Source organism: Balaenoptera musculus, chromosome 1 (genome assembly GCF_009873245.2).
Source record: "Balaenoptera musculus isolate JJ_BM4_2016_0621 chromosome 1, mBalMus1.pri.v3, whole genome shotgun sequence".
NCBI classification, from domain to species: domain Eukaryota; kingdom Metazoa; phylum Chordata; class Mammalia; order Artiodactyla; family Balaenopteridae; genus Balaenoptera; species Balaenoptera musculus.
This window is the reverse complement of record NC_045785.1, coordinates 114,004,577-114,019,617: the sequence shown is the minus strand read 5'-3', so window position 1 is coordinate 114,019,617 and position 15,041 is coordinate 114,004,577. Positions and strand designations below refer to the sequence as shown.

The 15,041-nt window shown below is 58.4% G+C and overlaps 1 protein-coding gene across 1 annotated transcript; it reads left to right on the top strand.

The window, feature by feature from the left end:
* The first annotated feature begins 351 nt into the window (after positions 1-351).
* Positions 352-9,090, top strand: NES (nestin). The gene is made up of 4 exons (XM_036866370.1): positions 352-1,268; positions 2,379-2,503; positions 4,318-4,391; positions 4,639-9,090. Exons 1-4 carry the CDS (start codon positions 486-488, stop codon positions 8,541-8,543), a joined length of 4,887 nt encoding a protein of 1,628 aa, XP_036722265.1. The 5' UTR covers positions 352-485; the 3' UTR covers positions 8,544-9,090.
* Positions 9,091-15,041: the final 5,951 nt, after the last annotated feature.

Genomic DNA, 15,041 nt, shown 5'->3' with positions numbered 1-15,041 from the left:
TCAGTAAGTAGATACCTCTCTTGGATGCGCTGAGTAACTGAGACTCGCATCCCCTCGCAGGCCTGAATCCCCTGGCACCCCCTCCACAGGCTCAGTTCTATGTATAATCTGCTTTTATCTGGGGTTCTGACCTTGCCTCACGGCCTCCTCCCCCTGAAAGCCACCATCGGATCGGATTCTCCGGGCATGGCTTTTCCTTTGGTTTCACTCTCCAGCATACCGGGGGCACAAGGACAAAGGCTGCCGTCGTTTCTCTGAACTCTAACGGGTTAAGGCCTGGGTCCCGCCCCTTTTCCCGCCAGGCTGGCGGGAGTATGAATAGCCTCGCTCCCACTCCCGACTCTCAGTCGCTTCAGCTGCTCCTCGCCCCGCCCCGTCATTGTCCCCATCCGTCTCCATTACCCTTCCGTCCTAAAAGCTTTGAGAGCTGCTGGCTTCTCCCGGTGCTCCGCGTCTCTCCACCTTCGGTGGGTCAGACGGGCAGGATGGAGGGCTGCCTGGGGGAGGAATCTTTTCAGATGTGGGAGCTCAACCGGCGCCTGGAGGCCTACCTGGCCCGGGTCAAGGCGCTAGAGGAGCAGAATGAGCTACTCAGCGCTGAGCTCGGGGGTCTCCGGGCACAGGCCGGGGACGCCTCCTGGAGGGCCCGTGCCGACGACGAGCTGGCGGCCCTGCGGGCCCTCGTCGACCAGCGCTGGCGGGAGAAGCGCGCGGCCGAGGTGGCGCGCGACAACCTGGAAGAAGAGGTGGAGGGCGTGGCGAGCCGGTGCCAGCAGCTGCGGCTGGCTCGGGAGCGGACCGCGGAGGAGACGACCCGCAGCCGGCGCGCGGTCGAGGCCGAAAAGCGCGCCCAGGCCTGGCTGAGCACCCAGGCGGCGGAGCTGGAGCGCGAGCTGGAGGCTCTGCGCGCGGCGCACGAGGAGGAGCGCGCGGGCCTGAACGCTCAGGCTGCCTGCGCCCCCCGCGGCCCCGCTCCGCCCCGCGGGCCCCCCGTGCCGGCCCCCGAGGTGGAGGAGCTGGCGCGGCGGCTGGGCGAGACGTGGCGCGGGGCAGTGCGCGGCTACCAGGAGCGCGTGGCGCACATGGAGACGTCGCTGGGCCAGGCCCGCGAGCGGCTGGGCCACGCGGTGAAGGGCGCCCGCGAGGGTCGCCTGGAGCTGCAGCAGCTCCAAGCGGAGCGCAGCGGCCTCCAGGAGCGCAGGGCCGCGCTGGAGCAGAGGTTGGAGGGCCGCTGGCAGGAGCGGCTGCGGGCTACTGCGCAGTTCCAGGTGAGGAAGCCTGGGGGCCTGGGCAAGACAAGGCTTCAGGAAGTCCCGTTGGGGATCAGAGACCTGGGAAAGGGAGTGGGAAGTGGGGGGTGTGGTGGCTACAGATTCAGGGGCCACTTCTTAGAAAACCATGCCTGGTGCCACTGTCCCAGACTTTCACCACTCTGTCTAGTGTAGGGCTGGAATGATGGAGGTTCAGACCTCAAAGCACACCCCCTCGAAGGGCAGACAGGCACAAGACATTGCATCAGCCTCCTCACTGTCTAAATGGCACCTTCGTACCCTGATGGCCCCTGGACCCCTCCTTAGGCCCTGCTGTCGCTCAGAAGACGCTCAGAACTTTCCCTCTCAGTGCTGATCTGATGGTCTGGCCACTCAAGAGTCTCCAAGTTCCCAGCCACCCTCCTCCCCCTGACAGGAGAGGGTGAGGGGCCCTGGATGGGGGGCCATCAGCCCTTCTCTCCCTTGTCTGGGCTTTTCGGCTCCTGAGCACATTCCAGAGGCCTGGGACAGCTGCTCCGCCTCACACTGCGCAGACGTGACCAGCAGCTGAGAAAACAGCCTCCTGCCTGGGCCAGACAGAGGTCTCACCATGTCCCCCCGCACCCCCCACCCTGCTTCAGAGGAGAAAGATTCCAGAACATGTGGGAAGTGGAGGGCGTGGGGGCCTCGCATGGGGAGCAGGAGACAGTGACTGGGACCGGGGCTGTTTGGCTTCCAGTCCTGCAGGCTCCAGGCCTGCTGATTAATTGTTTTTCCTTCTGCTTCCACTTTTTTCCCTCTGCTCCTCTCTGTAACCCATCTCCTCTCCTCCCTCACCTCCCCCTTCCTGTGGGAGCTGAATTCTGAGCAGCATGTGCTACCATTTAATCAGCATCCTCAGAGGAGGAGCCAGGCCGTGGGAGAGGGCTGAGAGGGGCCACTGTGCTCTTCTCGGAGGCTTCAGAAGGGGTTCTCTGGGCGGGAAGTGGGGTAGGGGAGGCAGGAATCTGCTCTGCAGAGAAGTTAGTCAGGGAGCAGAAGATGCTGCTGCAGCAGCCAAGGGGGATGCAGGTAAGTTAGCAGGAAGGACCCCGTCCCTTCACTGACTGCCTCTGGCTTGCTCTGCAGCTGGCCGTGGAGGCCCTGGAGCAGGAGAAACAGGGCCTACAGAGCCAGATCGCCCAGGTCCTGGAAGGTCGGCAGCAGCTGGCACACCTCAAGATGTCCCTCAGCCTGGAGGTGGCCACATACAGGTACAGGTTGACCCTGACCCATGCAGGCACACAGATGCACACGTACATGCAGGGGCACACTCCTTGGCTGAAGGGGCCCAGAGCCACGGGTGGTGGAGGCTCTGTCACTGCTCGGTCCGGTGACTCTAGGCTGATCCCTTCCACACCACGATGTGTGCCACCTAAGCCCACCTGCTCTCTCGTGGGTTCAGGACCAGAGAAGCATCCTGTGCCCAGGAGATCCCCCAAGGAGAGGTGATATAGCTGAGTGGGACAGCCTCAAAGGACAGGGCTGGACACGTGTGGCTCATCCATATCCAGAACCTTACCCCAAGGGGCTGAAAAGGCCAGCCTCTGTGTGTGTGCTCACACAGAGAGGGTGATGTCCTTGAGCAGCCTCAGGAAGAAGGAATTGGCAGGTGTGGGCTGGTGGCACTGACTTACCACCTGACCTGGGCCTCAGTTTCCTTGTTGGGAGGATGGGAGATGGGCTGGGTGAAAGCCAAGGTCCCTTCCATCCTGGATGTCCTGGGGCCTGGCTCCTCTCAAGCCTTAGTGCCCTTGGCCCTGCCCAGCCCTTCTACTGACCACATTCCCTGTTGGCTCAGGAAAGGTTGAGACCAAGGAAGTGCTGCTTCGCTGGCTCTGTGGCCTTGGGCAAACCCAGTTTCTGGGAAACTGGCCTGGTTAGCCAAGGATCCACTGATGAAGCCTGAGGAAGGGGCTTCGCTACTGTGAAGGGCTGCGTACCCCAAGCCTGCAGGGTGGAGCCAGGGCTAGACAGGCTATGAGGACAGTGCCCCCAGAATCCACAGGCAAACAAAGGCAGGGGCCCCGGGACAGGTTAAGGAGGGGAGGGGAGGCAGGGCCCAGAGAGGGAAGGTCAGTGAGGATCTAGGGATGAAGAAGAGAGGGGCTCCACCTCCATGGGGCACAGAGCTCAGACAGCATGATGCTGCATCGAGAAGGACAGAGGTGAGACCATAGAAAACACTAACCAGACTCAGAGATCACGAAGAAGAGCACAGAGGAGATAGATGTTCAGGATAACTTGTTGAATTGATTGGTCCTCCCTCCCCCCGCAATTGGTCCCCTCCTCCTCAGTCCCCATGGGGCACTAAGGCAGGGGCATGTACACAAAAACCTCCATTGCCCTGAAAGGCTTGGGATCCAGAGTACTTAGAGATCCCAAGATGAGGGCCTTGACCCCTAAATCAAACCACTGAGGGGAAAGGACTGCGCAGGCTTAACCTGGGTTTTGAGGCATGAAAAGGATTTGGAAAGAGGGAGCTGAATTCATTGGCTTTTGTCTGTAACCAGCTCTGGGGGCCCTGGGGGAGAAGGAGGAGGGAGCCTATCCCATGGGAACGGCCTGAGAATTCCCACTTCCCCTGGGAAGCCCCCTACTCAGACCCTCCAGATGGCGGTGTGGACTAAGGCAGCAATTAGCATGAGAATCGGCCCCCCACACGGAGGATGAGGTCATAGGCCTGGAGTTGGGAGGGGACTAGTCTAAGCAATGTGTGGGTGTGTGTGTACACTGTGTCTGTCGACTGTGTGGGAATCTGCTTGTGTGTCTGTGAGTCCAGCTGTGTGTCCCAAATAAGTGTGTGACTCCGTGTGACCAAGTGGGTGATATCTGTGGGATGTGACCATGTGATTTCATGTGCAGAGCCAAGTATAACCCCGTGTGGCTTTTGTGTGATACTGGTGAGAATGAAGAGATAGCCTGCCAGGCCAGGGACGCGCATGCTCAGCTGTGGCTTTTCCCTGGCTGGCTTGCCGGCTGGCCTGTGGGCAGAGGGCTGACCCCGCTTTTCCTCCCTTGTCCCTAGAACCCTCCTAGAGGCAGAGAACTCCCGGCTGCAGACACCTGGCAGCGGTTCCAAGGCTTCCCTCAGCTTCCTGGGTAAGAGGAGGGGCCAACGTCCCCCCAAAACTTTACCTTTCTTCCCTCTTCACACCCAGAGCGATGCCTTTCCTGAAAAGCACCAGTCTAAGTCTTGACTCCGTGGTCCCCCACGGCAGCGAGCATACTCTTAGCCCAGCCCAGAAAAGGCAGGAGCAGGGCACTCTTGCCAGAAGTGGTAGCTGCTCCCCTACCCCACCCCCAACCTGTATGTGCTGACACCGTTTCTTCCCCTCTACCTTTCCAGACCCTAAGCTGGAGCTGCATTTCCCTGGGACCCCAGAGGGCCGGCGTCTGGGACCTTTGCTCTCTGTCCTGAGCCCTACTCCCCTCTCCTCACCTTTGCCTGATACCCTTGAAACACCTGTGCCAGGCTTTCTGAAGAGCCAGGAACTCCTTCAGACCCATACCCCCACCTCGGCCAGCACCCCCATTCCGCCCACACCTCAGGCTCCCTGCCCTGCCACAGATGCCAAGATCAGAGCCCAGGATGCCCCTCTCTCCCTGCCCCAGCCACGGGTTGGGATGCAACAGGTTCCAGAAGCTGTGTGGGCTGAAGCCAAGGTGGCCACCCCTGCCAGCGTCCTGCCAGGACCAGAGGAGCCTGGGGGCAAGCAACAAGAGCCCAGTCCAGGCCAGTCCTCTGAAGATCATGCCTCCCTGGCTCCAGCCCTCAGCCCTGACCATCCCAGTTTAGAGGCCAAAGATGGAGAACCCGGTGGGTCTAGAGAGTCCAGCAGATTCCAGGAGGAAGGGGAAGGACAAATCTGGGGGCTGGCAGAGAAAGAAACAGCTGTAGAGGTCAAAGTAATAAGCAGCTTGCAGCAGGAAACACGTCAAGAAGAGGGGGATCTGGACATGAAAGAAATCCAAGACTCCCCGGGTCCTTTGGAAAAAGAAACTCTGAAGTCTCCGGAAGAGGAGATTCAAGAGCCACTGATTTCTCTGGAAAAACAGCGCCATGAGACAATGAGATCTCTAGAGAAGGAGAATCAGGAATCTCTGAGGTCTTTGGAAGAAGAGAACTTAGAAACACTAAAACCTCTAGAAAAGGAGAATCAGGAGTTATTGCAGTCTTTAGAAGGAAAGGAGATGGAGGTAATGAGACCTCTAGAAAAAGAGACTCTAGAACTACTTAAGCCTATAGGAAAAGAGGACCCACAGACATTGCAATCACTAGAAAAGGAGAGTCAAGAAATAATGAGGTCTCTTCAAGGAAAGGTAGAAACATTTTTATATCCAGGAAAGGAAAATCAAGAATTAGTGAGGTCTCTAGAAGAGGAGAACTTTGAGTCATTGAGCGCTCTAGAAAAGGAAAGGCAAGAGCCACTGAGATGTCAAGAAGTAGAGAACCAGGAAACACTGAGACCCTTAGCAAAAGAGAATCAAGAGCCACTGAGATCTCTAGAAGAAAAAGACCAGGAGACATCAAGACCTCTAGGAAAAGAGAATCATGAATCTCTGAGGGCTCCAGAAGATGAGAACCAAGAGACTTTGAGATATCTAGAAAAAGAAAACCAGGAGTCACTGAGATCTCTAGGAGAAGATCAGAAGGCAATGAGACCTCTAGAAGAAGAAGACCAGGAGACATTGAGACCTCTAGAAAAAGAGAATCAGCCACTGAAGTCTCTAGAAAAAGAAGACCAGATGACATTGAGCCCTCTAGAAAAGGTGAAACCAGAGGCACTAAAGTCTCTTGGAAAAGACCAGGAGATAGTTCGACTTCTCGAAAAAGAGAATCAAGACTTATTAAGGTCCCTAAATGAAGAGAGTGTAGAGGCAGTGAGATCTTTAGAAACAGAGACTCTAGAACCACTAAAGCCTACAGGAGAAGAAAACTTGGAAATGTTGAAACCTCTAGAAAAGGAAAGTCAAGAACCACTGGGGTCTGTGGAAGGGAACCAAGAGACATTGAGACCCCTAGAAAAGGAGACTCAGAAATCACTGAGCTCTCTGGGAGGGCAGAATGTAGAGAATATGAGATCTCCAGAGGAGGTAGACAAGGGAAGTCAAAGGTATCTGGAAGAGGAAGAGAACGTGGAGAAGGGAGAGAATCCAGAGCCACCGAGGTCCCTGGAGGAGGAGGGACAGGAGCTGCCACTCCCTGCACATCTGCAGAAGTGGGAAGATACGGTGCAGGGGGGTCAAGAACCGGATCAGGAAACGCCCCCTGGGAGGCCTGAAGTGGACAGTGAGGACGAGGCAGAGATGGCACCTAGGGAACGGGATAGCCTCGCTGGGAAGGGGGAGGCTGTAGAGCAGGGGGAGCTGCAGCTGACGGCCACAGGCAAGGCCTGGAGCCCAGGTGAGGGGCAGCTAGGGAGCCCTGAGCCCAAAGAGCAGAGGGTCTCAGCTGAGGGAGCCAGTGGGGTGGGAGGCACTGAGGGCCTCCAGGACCCTGAAGAGCGGCCAGAGCAGGTGGGGACCCCGGGTCTCCCAGCTCCCCAGGGAATGTCAGAGGTGACAGAGCCAGTGTTGGAAGGTGAGGATGTGGCCCCCAGGGATGGCCGAGCCTCCCCAGAGGTCACCTTGGGCTTAGAGACTGCAGGAGCGGAACAGGGACGGGAGCAGGAGGCGGTAGGGCTGGAGGACCCAGGCGGCCTGGCCAGAGAGGAGGTGATGGAGCCACCCCTGGGGGAGGAAGGTTTGGAGGCAAAGAGGGTGCAGGGCTTGGAAGGGCCCAGAAAGGAGCTGGAGGAGGCAGCTGCTCCGGAGCCAGAGCTCTCCACACTGCCCAGGAAGAGCAGAGACCCGCTGGAGACTCCCAGGGGCTGGGAGGAGTCTGAGCCTGAAGCCCCTGAGGAAGCAGAGGAGACGTTCCCTGCTGAGACCTCGTGCTGCGATGGAAGTGATACCCCCCAACCCAGGCCCTTGAGCTCAGAGGGAGCAAAGGAGGAGGTCAAACCAGTGCTGGGGCCCCCCAGCCCACGGCCCACTGAGTCCTGCTCACCCACCCCAATCCCTGAAGATGCCCCTGGGCCCCAGCCCCTGGCTGAGGGGAGCCAAGAGGCTAGCTGGGGGCTGGCAGGCAGGGCTGAGGTCCTGGGAAAGGTGGAGGGGGAGCAGGAGGATTTGGGCTCTGGGGGAATCCCTGAAGGCCTCCAGGAGGAGGGGGAGGAGAGCAGAGAAGAGAGTGAGGCTGATGAGCTAGGGGAGACCCTTCCCGACTCCACTCCCCTGGGCCTCTACCTCAGGTCCCCTGCTTCCCCCAAGTGGGACCTGGCTGGAGAGCAGAGGCCCTCCCCTCAAGAGGAGACTGGAAAGGAAGGCTGGGGTCCTGCAGTCCTGGCCTCTGAGGGCCTTGGGGCCCATCCCTCAGAGGAGGAGGAGGGGAGAGATGAGGAGGAGGAACGTGGCCATGACTCTGAGCTGTCGGAAGAATTTGAGGACTTGGGGACTGAGGCGTCTCTTCTTCCTGGGGTCCCTGGGGAGGTGGCAGAACCTCTGGGCCAGGTGCCCCAGCTGCTACTGGAGCCTGCAGCCTGGGACCGGGATGGGGAATCTGATGGATTTGCAGATGAGGAAGAGAGTGGGGAGGAGGGAGAGGAAGAAGATGAAGAAGAGGGGAGGGAGCCAGGGGCAGGGCGGTGGGGGGCAGGGCCCTCGGTGGGCAGCCTCCCGGCCCTGAGTGGCCCTCAGAGAGGGAACCTCCAGGGGTCTGAGACCATGGATGTCAGTGTCCCCTGGGATGATGGCTTGAGGGGTGCGGCATCTGATGCCCCCATGACCGCCCTGGAGACTGAGTCCCAGGACAGCACGGAGGCCTCAGGATCAGAGGAAGAGTCTGATGCTATTCCCTTGGAGAGGGAGGGCCAAGTCCCTGGCCCTCTGGGGACCCTCAGTGGGGTGGAGGACACGGGCTTGGAGGTGGGGGACACCCTTGGTGTCAATGGCCAGGGCCCCAGCCTGAAGGAAGAGTTGGAGCATGTGAATGGGGGTGTGGTGAACGGGCTGGAACAGTCTGAGGGAGTAAGGCAGGGGAAACCGGGGCCCCCTGAGGGCGACCAAGGGAGCCCCTTGGAGGAGGAGGAGGAGGGGGGTGCCCTGAAGACCCCTTGGGCAGGGGCTCCTCTTCACCTGGGCCAAGGCCAGCTCCTGAAGTTCAGTCAGCGAGAAGGAGATGGAGACTCCTGGTCCTCAGGGGAGGACTAGAGGAAGAGCACCCCCTCCTGCACCGAGGTCTTGGGCAGGGGGGTATCCCCAAGCTCCTCCCTGCTCGGAGGCAGCACCCTTAACTTATCTCTTGACCTGTGGTTTCTGTCCGAGAGGCCTGGCTAGCCGAGGTGAAATGGGTGTGGCAAAGGGACCCATTCCAAGAATGCAGGCTCTGAGAATAGATACCAGCCCCTTGGACCCCGCTAATGGGGACATCTGGCCTGCACTGTCCCACGAGGCTGAAGCCAACTGAATCGCTGTAGGACTAGGCCCCCCCTTTCCCTTGCACTCCCTTTCCTCCCCATCCCATCAGCTGGAAAAGGCCAGGGGCCCGGTGGCTCCTCCAAGGGGAGGGGGCCGTGGTGGTCCATGCGCCAGGGCTCACCTGCTCTGCCCTTCTTCAGTGCACCCTCATGGGATGTCTGGCTGGTGGCTAATGGGGGTGAGGGGGTGCTCCTATGTCCTGACCCCCCCATATGCCTGCCATGTTGTAGCCCCATCTGGCTTTTCCCTGCCTGAATAAAGTAATGCCTCCGCCTACAAAGTCTGGACTCTTCCTTCCTTAATTCAGGGGGGCCTCAGGGCTGACACAGAAGCAGAAGAGACTGGGGGAGGAAGCAGGAGATGCTAGTGTTAGGGAGGGGCTGCCTCCTGAGGAGAGGAGGACCTGGAAGGCCTCATGGGGGAGAGAAGGCAGGCAGACGAAGGCTGCAGGCAGCAGTGCTGGGGACCTGGGGAGGGCTGGGGGTGCTGCTTGACCAGGGAAGCGGGGGCCAGCCCAGGTGACCTTGGCGCCTGCAGAAGTCAGGCCTGTCATCATCTCTGCCCACAGCGCTGATTACAGGGATTAAGCCTTGGGGCCACCCTCACCTGCGCATGTCCTCCCTGCTGGCCCCTCAGTGCCGCCAGCATAATAAGCCCCCTTGCCCCCAAACCCAAACAATTGTATGGCCTTGGCGTCTGCTCAGACTGGCTGGGTCAGAGCCGGGTAAGGGAAGAGGGAGGCCTATTCTGTCTCAGTCTGGCTGTGTGACCTCAGGTCAGCGTTTAACCTCTCTGAACCTCAGATTCAGCCACACAACGAGGGATGCTGGGCCAGGTGACTCCGGGGCCTCCCAGGGCAGGGAGAGCAGGAGGAAGGCTAGGGAAAGCTGGAGGGCTATAGTTTAGATCTTCAGTAGGACTTTCCTTCCATGCTAAAGCCGGAGACAGAGAAGACAGGAAAGTGGAGGTGAGGCCGGGATAGACTGAAGCTGTCAGGGGTGAAACAAAAGAGCGAGGGGGTGTGCTGATAACAGGTTAGATCGGGGGGTCCACCCAGCCACAGCTTCTTCCCAAGAGTACCCCCCTTCCCAGGAGTTCTCTGGGTCCCTGTGTAGGGCAGGGTGACACCAGGTGTTCCTGGATGAGGCGGGGTTTGAAGGCCTTGAAGTCAGGATACCCAAATAGAAACCACTCCCCAGCTCAGCTCTGCAGGGAAGGAAGAGCTGGCAACACCTCTAAATATCCTGGGTGGGGGTGGGGCAGGGGCTGCCAGACAAATGTTCCACGTCTGGGGACAATCCCAAGGCCAGGAGCAGGCCCTTCCTTTCCTCGGGCCCAAGGCTGAGGGCAGGGGAAGATGAGAAGATGAAGTCTCAAGCCCTCTGACCTCAACTCATCCTCTGGACAAGGAGGGGTGGACAGGAGACCCCCTGACAGAACCTCACTGTCTGTTTCTCTGCCCATGCCTTTCTCCTCCACCTAAGAGTCTTTGCATTAGGTACCCAGGCCCCCACCTCTGCCCTTGGGGTCCAGGATGCTGGCAGCCCTTCTGGCAGCCCAAGCCTCCACGATCCTTCCTGTACTCACTGCTAACAAGGCCGTGTCTGCTCCCGCCAGGCTGCCAGGCTGGGGGCCAGCACACTGGCATCCGGGCAAATAAGGCCCACTCCCTGCTCCTCTAATGGGACAGAGGAGACCTGTGCTTGATCTCCCCAGGCCCTCGGGCACCCCCGCCTGGACGAGGGACCAAGGACAGAGGCCAAGCCAAGCAATCCTTCCCTGTGTCTGGTGCCCATCCTGCCCCCCACACCAAGATCCCTGGTCCCCTGCAGAATTACCCAAACTAGCCATTTCTGCCAACAAATCCCAAACAGGTGGAGGGACATCAGTTGGACAGAAGTGAAGACTTTCTAAAAGACGTATATGGTGGGTGGTGTGTTCTCTTTGGCAATGGTAGTCCATCCGTGCAGCAAGAGAAATGAGGGTTGGACAGTAACAGGGGCTGTCAGATGTTTACAGGGCATCTCCTATGCGCCATGGACCATGCAGGTGCTGGGAGTCCAGGGCTCCTGGCCCCGAGAGCTCTACCTTCTAACCGAACAAGGGCTTCTGAGTGGAAATCATATTTGAAAACAGAGAAGGGCAGGAGGTTAGGGGAGCATAGAGCAGGGGCCCCACCTGATCTAGGCTGGGGAAGGCTGGGAGGAGGAGGTCAGGGAAGGCTGCCCTGGGAACCCGAAGGATGAGCAGGAGCTGACCAGCATGGGGAAGAGGAGGGAGGAGGAGGAAGTAGGAGGCGGAGGAAAGGCTTCTAGTCAGAGGGAACAGCAGGTGCAAAATCCTGGGGCGGGAAGAGAAGTCTGGGCATTTGAGGAACAGAAAGTAGGCTTGTGTGGCCAGAAGGCGGAGAATGAGGGGTAAAATGTCCACAATAAGACTAGAGAAGAGTTGGGGGCCAGTGGGCCAAGGCCTCGCCAGGCAGCCAAGAAATATGGATTTCGTCCTAAGGGAAATGAGGAGCTTTGAAGGGTTGTAAGTAGTGAGATGACATGACCAGGTTTGCATTTTAAATAGAACCTTCTGGCTGCTGTGTGAGAGTGGATTGGGGTAGGTAGGTGGGCTTCAGGGAGGCTACTGCAGCGGTCCAGGGGGGGGACAAGGGTGGCAGCGGGATGGAGAGGAGGCATGTAAGGGAAGCAGAGTCTCAGGCCTTGGTGACCCGCTGTGGGAGATGGAGTGGGAGTGTGGCAGTAGGGGCAGCTGGGAGTCGGTGGTCCTGTCTTCTGAGCTGGAGAATCCAGCAGGAAATTGTGACCTCTAGGAGGAGCTGCCCCGGGAGAGCGTGGGTTTGTGGAGCTCAGGGGAGAGGACCAGGTTGGAGAAGAGAATTGGAGGGGTCTGGGGGCCCAAGGGTGCTCAGTAAACACGGATTGAATACATGAATAAATGAATGAATGAACGACTGTGATGAGATCAGACAACAGGAAGCACTTGGGAGGGTGGAGTCCCGGGGGAGGGAAGGAGGAGGCAGCACCCGCCACGGCCCCCCCATCCCAGCATGAGGACAAGTGGGAGGTTATTCTGGGACCTCCTCTGGGTAAATATAGCCTCTGAATGGGGCGCGGGTAGGGTGGGGGGGCTGGAGGTGACTTCCTCAGTTTGCTTGGGGCACTTCCTTATAAGGCTGTGCAGACCAAGGCGCCTGGGAGGGTGAGGTCAGGGGCTGAGCTCTCCATTCAGCCCAGCCTGATGCTGTCCCTGTTGCTGCTGCTGCTGCCAGAGGCTCAGAGGAAATCAAAGGCCTTGGCTTTGGGTTCTGGCCAAGGAGCTCAGAGTGTGGCCTCTTAAAGGGCCCCCTCGGCCTCATGTCTATGCAGGAGCCCAGTCCAGGGGTGGGAGAGGGTGTTCTTCCAGGGTGCTCTCAGAAGGTGATGCTGGGGGCCTCGGTTTTCCCATCTGCACAATAGTGCTCGGACTGGATCATTCCCTGTCGCTCCATGCAGCTAGGAGACGCTGCCGTCTAACCTGTATCCCTCCCACTGCAGGGTCTATGCTTCTTGCTCTGGCCTCTTGAGATCAAAGACTCAGAGTTCATTCATTGCTTCCAAAGGCCCTGGTCCCTCAGCTCCCCTAGTTTCCCCCTCTCAGCCCCTCCTTGGGGGACCAGCTGCTGCCACTTGACCCTGTGGTGTCACAGCTGCTGTCAGAAATGCCATCCTTGTCAGGCAGGGATGGAGGAATGTGATTTAATTTCAGCTGGAATGTGCCCTCTGGGGCTGCCCCTAGAAAGGGGAGGGAATGGAGACTAAGCCCACCTAAGCCCAAGAAACCCAAGAGGGCTCTGGGCTTGGCAACAGGCCCCTGGGTCCCTGTGAGGCCACCCCACCCCACAGGGGATGGTAAGTTCCAGGACAGTGCTGCAGCAGGATGGATGGAAGTTAGACATGAGGGTCTTCCTAGGAGGTGGGAAAAGAGAAGGTGTCATGTGAATGCAGCTCCAGTAGATAAAGAAAAGACCCAGGGACCCATTCCTGAGTCCTCAGGCCCACCTTAAAAAGACAAAGGAGAGTCTCATGTGAGCCACCAGGGAAGGGACTTTTTGGCTCAGGGGCAGGAAGAGGGACAGAATGGCCTCAGGTGAGGGCCCACGGAGTCTGCGACCAGAAGCAGAGGAAAACACATGGTCCTCTCTGTTTCCACTCTCATGATCCGAAGATCCCATATCCACCTCTCCATCCACCCTGGGGGCCCTTCTCCCCTCTCTTTCTAATGCAGCACTGGCACACCTAGATCATGTCTCTTCTCCAACAATTCAGAAGCAGTAGACTCTGCCTCCCACTCCCCCACCCTTTCCCCAACCCCATTAATCCAGGGTCTCCAATGTGGACATCCCTCCTGTAACCTGACTCCTGTTTCTCATGCTGTCACCTCTGGCCCCTCTTTCCCAAAGGGGCAGACCCTGGGCCCCAGAATCCCAGGTCCTAGAGCCTCCTTCAGGCTTCTCCTCTTCCAGTCATAAGCTCCCCTTCCCCCAGCTTTTATTCACTCTCCCCGCCCCATGACTCAGCTGTGGCACCAGAAATAAACCGAGGCAGGTGCTAGGGGGCCACTGTCGAGGAAGCACCTCCCAGCAGCTGTGGGCTCAACTGCTGACAAGTGGAGCCCCAGGGTCCCAGGAGGGGTGGCTGGGAGACTTCAATTTTGGGGGTGGGGAGACGTCTCGCTGGCTCTGGCTCCCTCCTCCATCCTCCCTGCTAAGGAGAGACACCCCCTCACTGTCAGCCTCACTCACCACTCACAGACCCACTCTCCTTCCTCGTCTCCCCCTTTTCACCTCTCCTCTGTCTTCCACTCTTCCACTTCCTTTCCTCCCGCCTCCCTGGCCCCTTCCCAACTCCTGAATCCCTTGGTCTCTCCTGGATTCCCTCTTTTTCTATTCACCTCGTTTGCCAGGAAATTCTGTGTCAAAAGAGAACTTCAGTTCACCTTGATGGGGATAAAGGCACAGACAGACATTCTTGCCAATGATACTAAGAATCCTTAGATGCCACTTGGGGTCCATAGAACATGGGCCAGGGGACTGTGGGCTGCTTTTCTTAAGGGCTCCAGTCCAAAGTGGTCAACCAATAGCCTTCCCTCTGTTAACAACTTCTAAAGACCAAGGAAGAATCATCAGGAAATAAACACAGAGGCCACAGGATCTACCCACTCAGACGATTAACGAGAGTCTAGAGTCCTTCAGTGGGGAATTTCCTCACATTTTTCTTCCATTTTCCTCTTTTCTTTTCTCTCCTCTCCGTCCCAATCCTTTTCTCCTGCTCTGTCCCTGAATCTTTCAGTTCTCCCTTCCCAGGAGGAAGAAGGCTGCTTTGCAGGAGGCAGACGGGAAGTTAGATCTCAGGAAGGACCTTTAGCCTGGGGAACAGAGGAAACTTTATACCGCCGGGAGGGACAGCACCTGGATCCTCACTCCAGGCGGTATCTGACTGCAGCCCCTAGGGAAAGCCCTCCCACCCACGGGGGTCTGACAGGCTGAGAATTTTTGGAAGTCTTTGGGAGCTACTGTGTCGCAGAAGGCAGCCAGGACAATGGGGCCCTTTCTCTCCCTGCCCAGGAGACAGGCCCACAGACAGGCTAAGACAAAGGCTTCAGTGAGGTCAGGGCAGTGTGTGGGAGTTGTGGGTGGGGGGGTGGGATGTGGGTAAGAGCAGCCTGGGAAAAGCTGGGGACCCTGGCAGGTGGAGGACCTCTGGAAGGCCCATCTCCCTGGGCTCTCAGGCCCGTTTTCAATGCCCAAGCCCCTAACCCAAGCTGGGCCTCCTGCCTCCACATAGAGGGGGCGGGGACCCCATTTTAGATATGTGGGAAGGAGGCTGGGAGCTTAACCGTACACCCAGGGCACTCTGCTGTGTCCTGGAGGCAGAGGTAGATACAGCTGTGCCCCTACTCCAGCTGTCCAAAGAGATGGGGATGACACTCCATGAGGGGCTGATTCCCCCTATCCAGGCCAAGAGAGGCCACACACACACACACACACACACACACACACTGGTCCAGGGGTTAGATTGTGTGCAGGGTGCTGAGTCACCCCTGGACCAGCTCTCCCTTCCCCAGGAAGCCCAACAAAGCCAGGAGAAGGCTTCCGTTTCCGGCAGCCCTGCCCAAGCAGCTCAGCAGGTGTCGGGAACAGAGGGGATTCTAGTTCTTCTGGAACTCTCCTCATCCACAGAT

Bases quoted from the DNA above. Each gene is read 5' to 3' on its own strand.
- NES (XM_036866370.1), top strand. From the start codon at position 486: ATGGAGGGCTGCCTGGGGGAGGAATCTTTTCAGATGTGGGAGCTCAAC. The intron at 1,269-2,378 runs GTGAGGAAGCCT...CTTGCTCTGCAG, and splicing joins GGGCTACTGCGCAGTTCCAG to CTGGCCGTGGAGGCCCTGGA. The intron at 2,504-4,317 runs GTACAGGTTGAC...CCTTGTCCCTAG, and splicing joins CTGGAGGTGGCCACATACAG to AACCCTCCTAGAGGCAGAGA.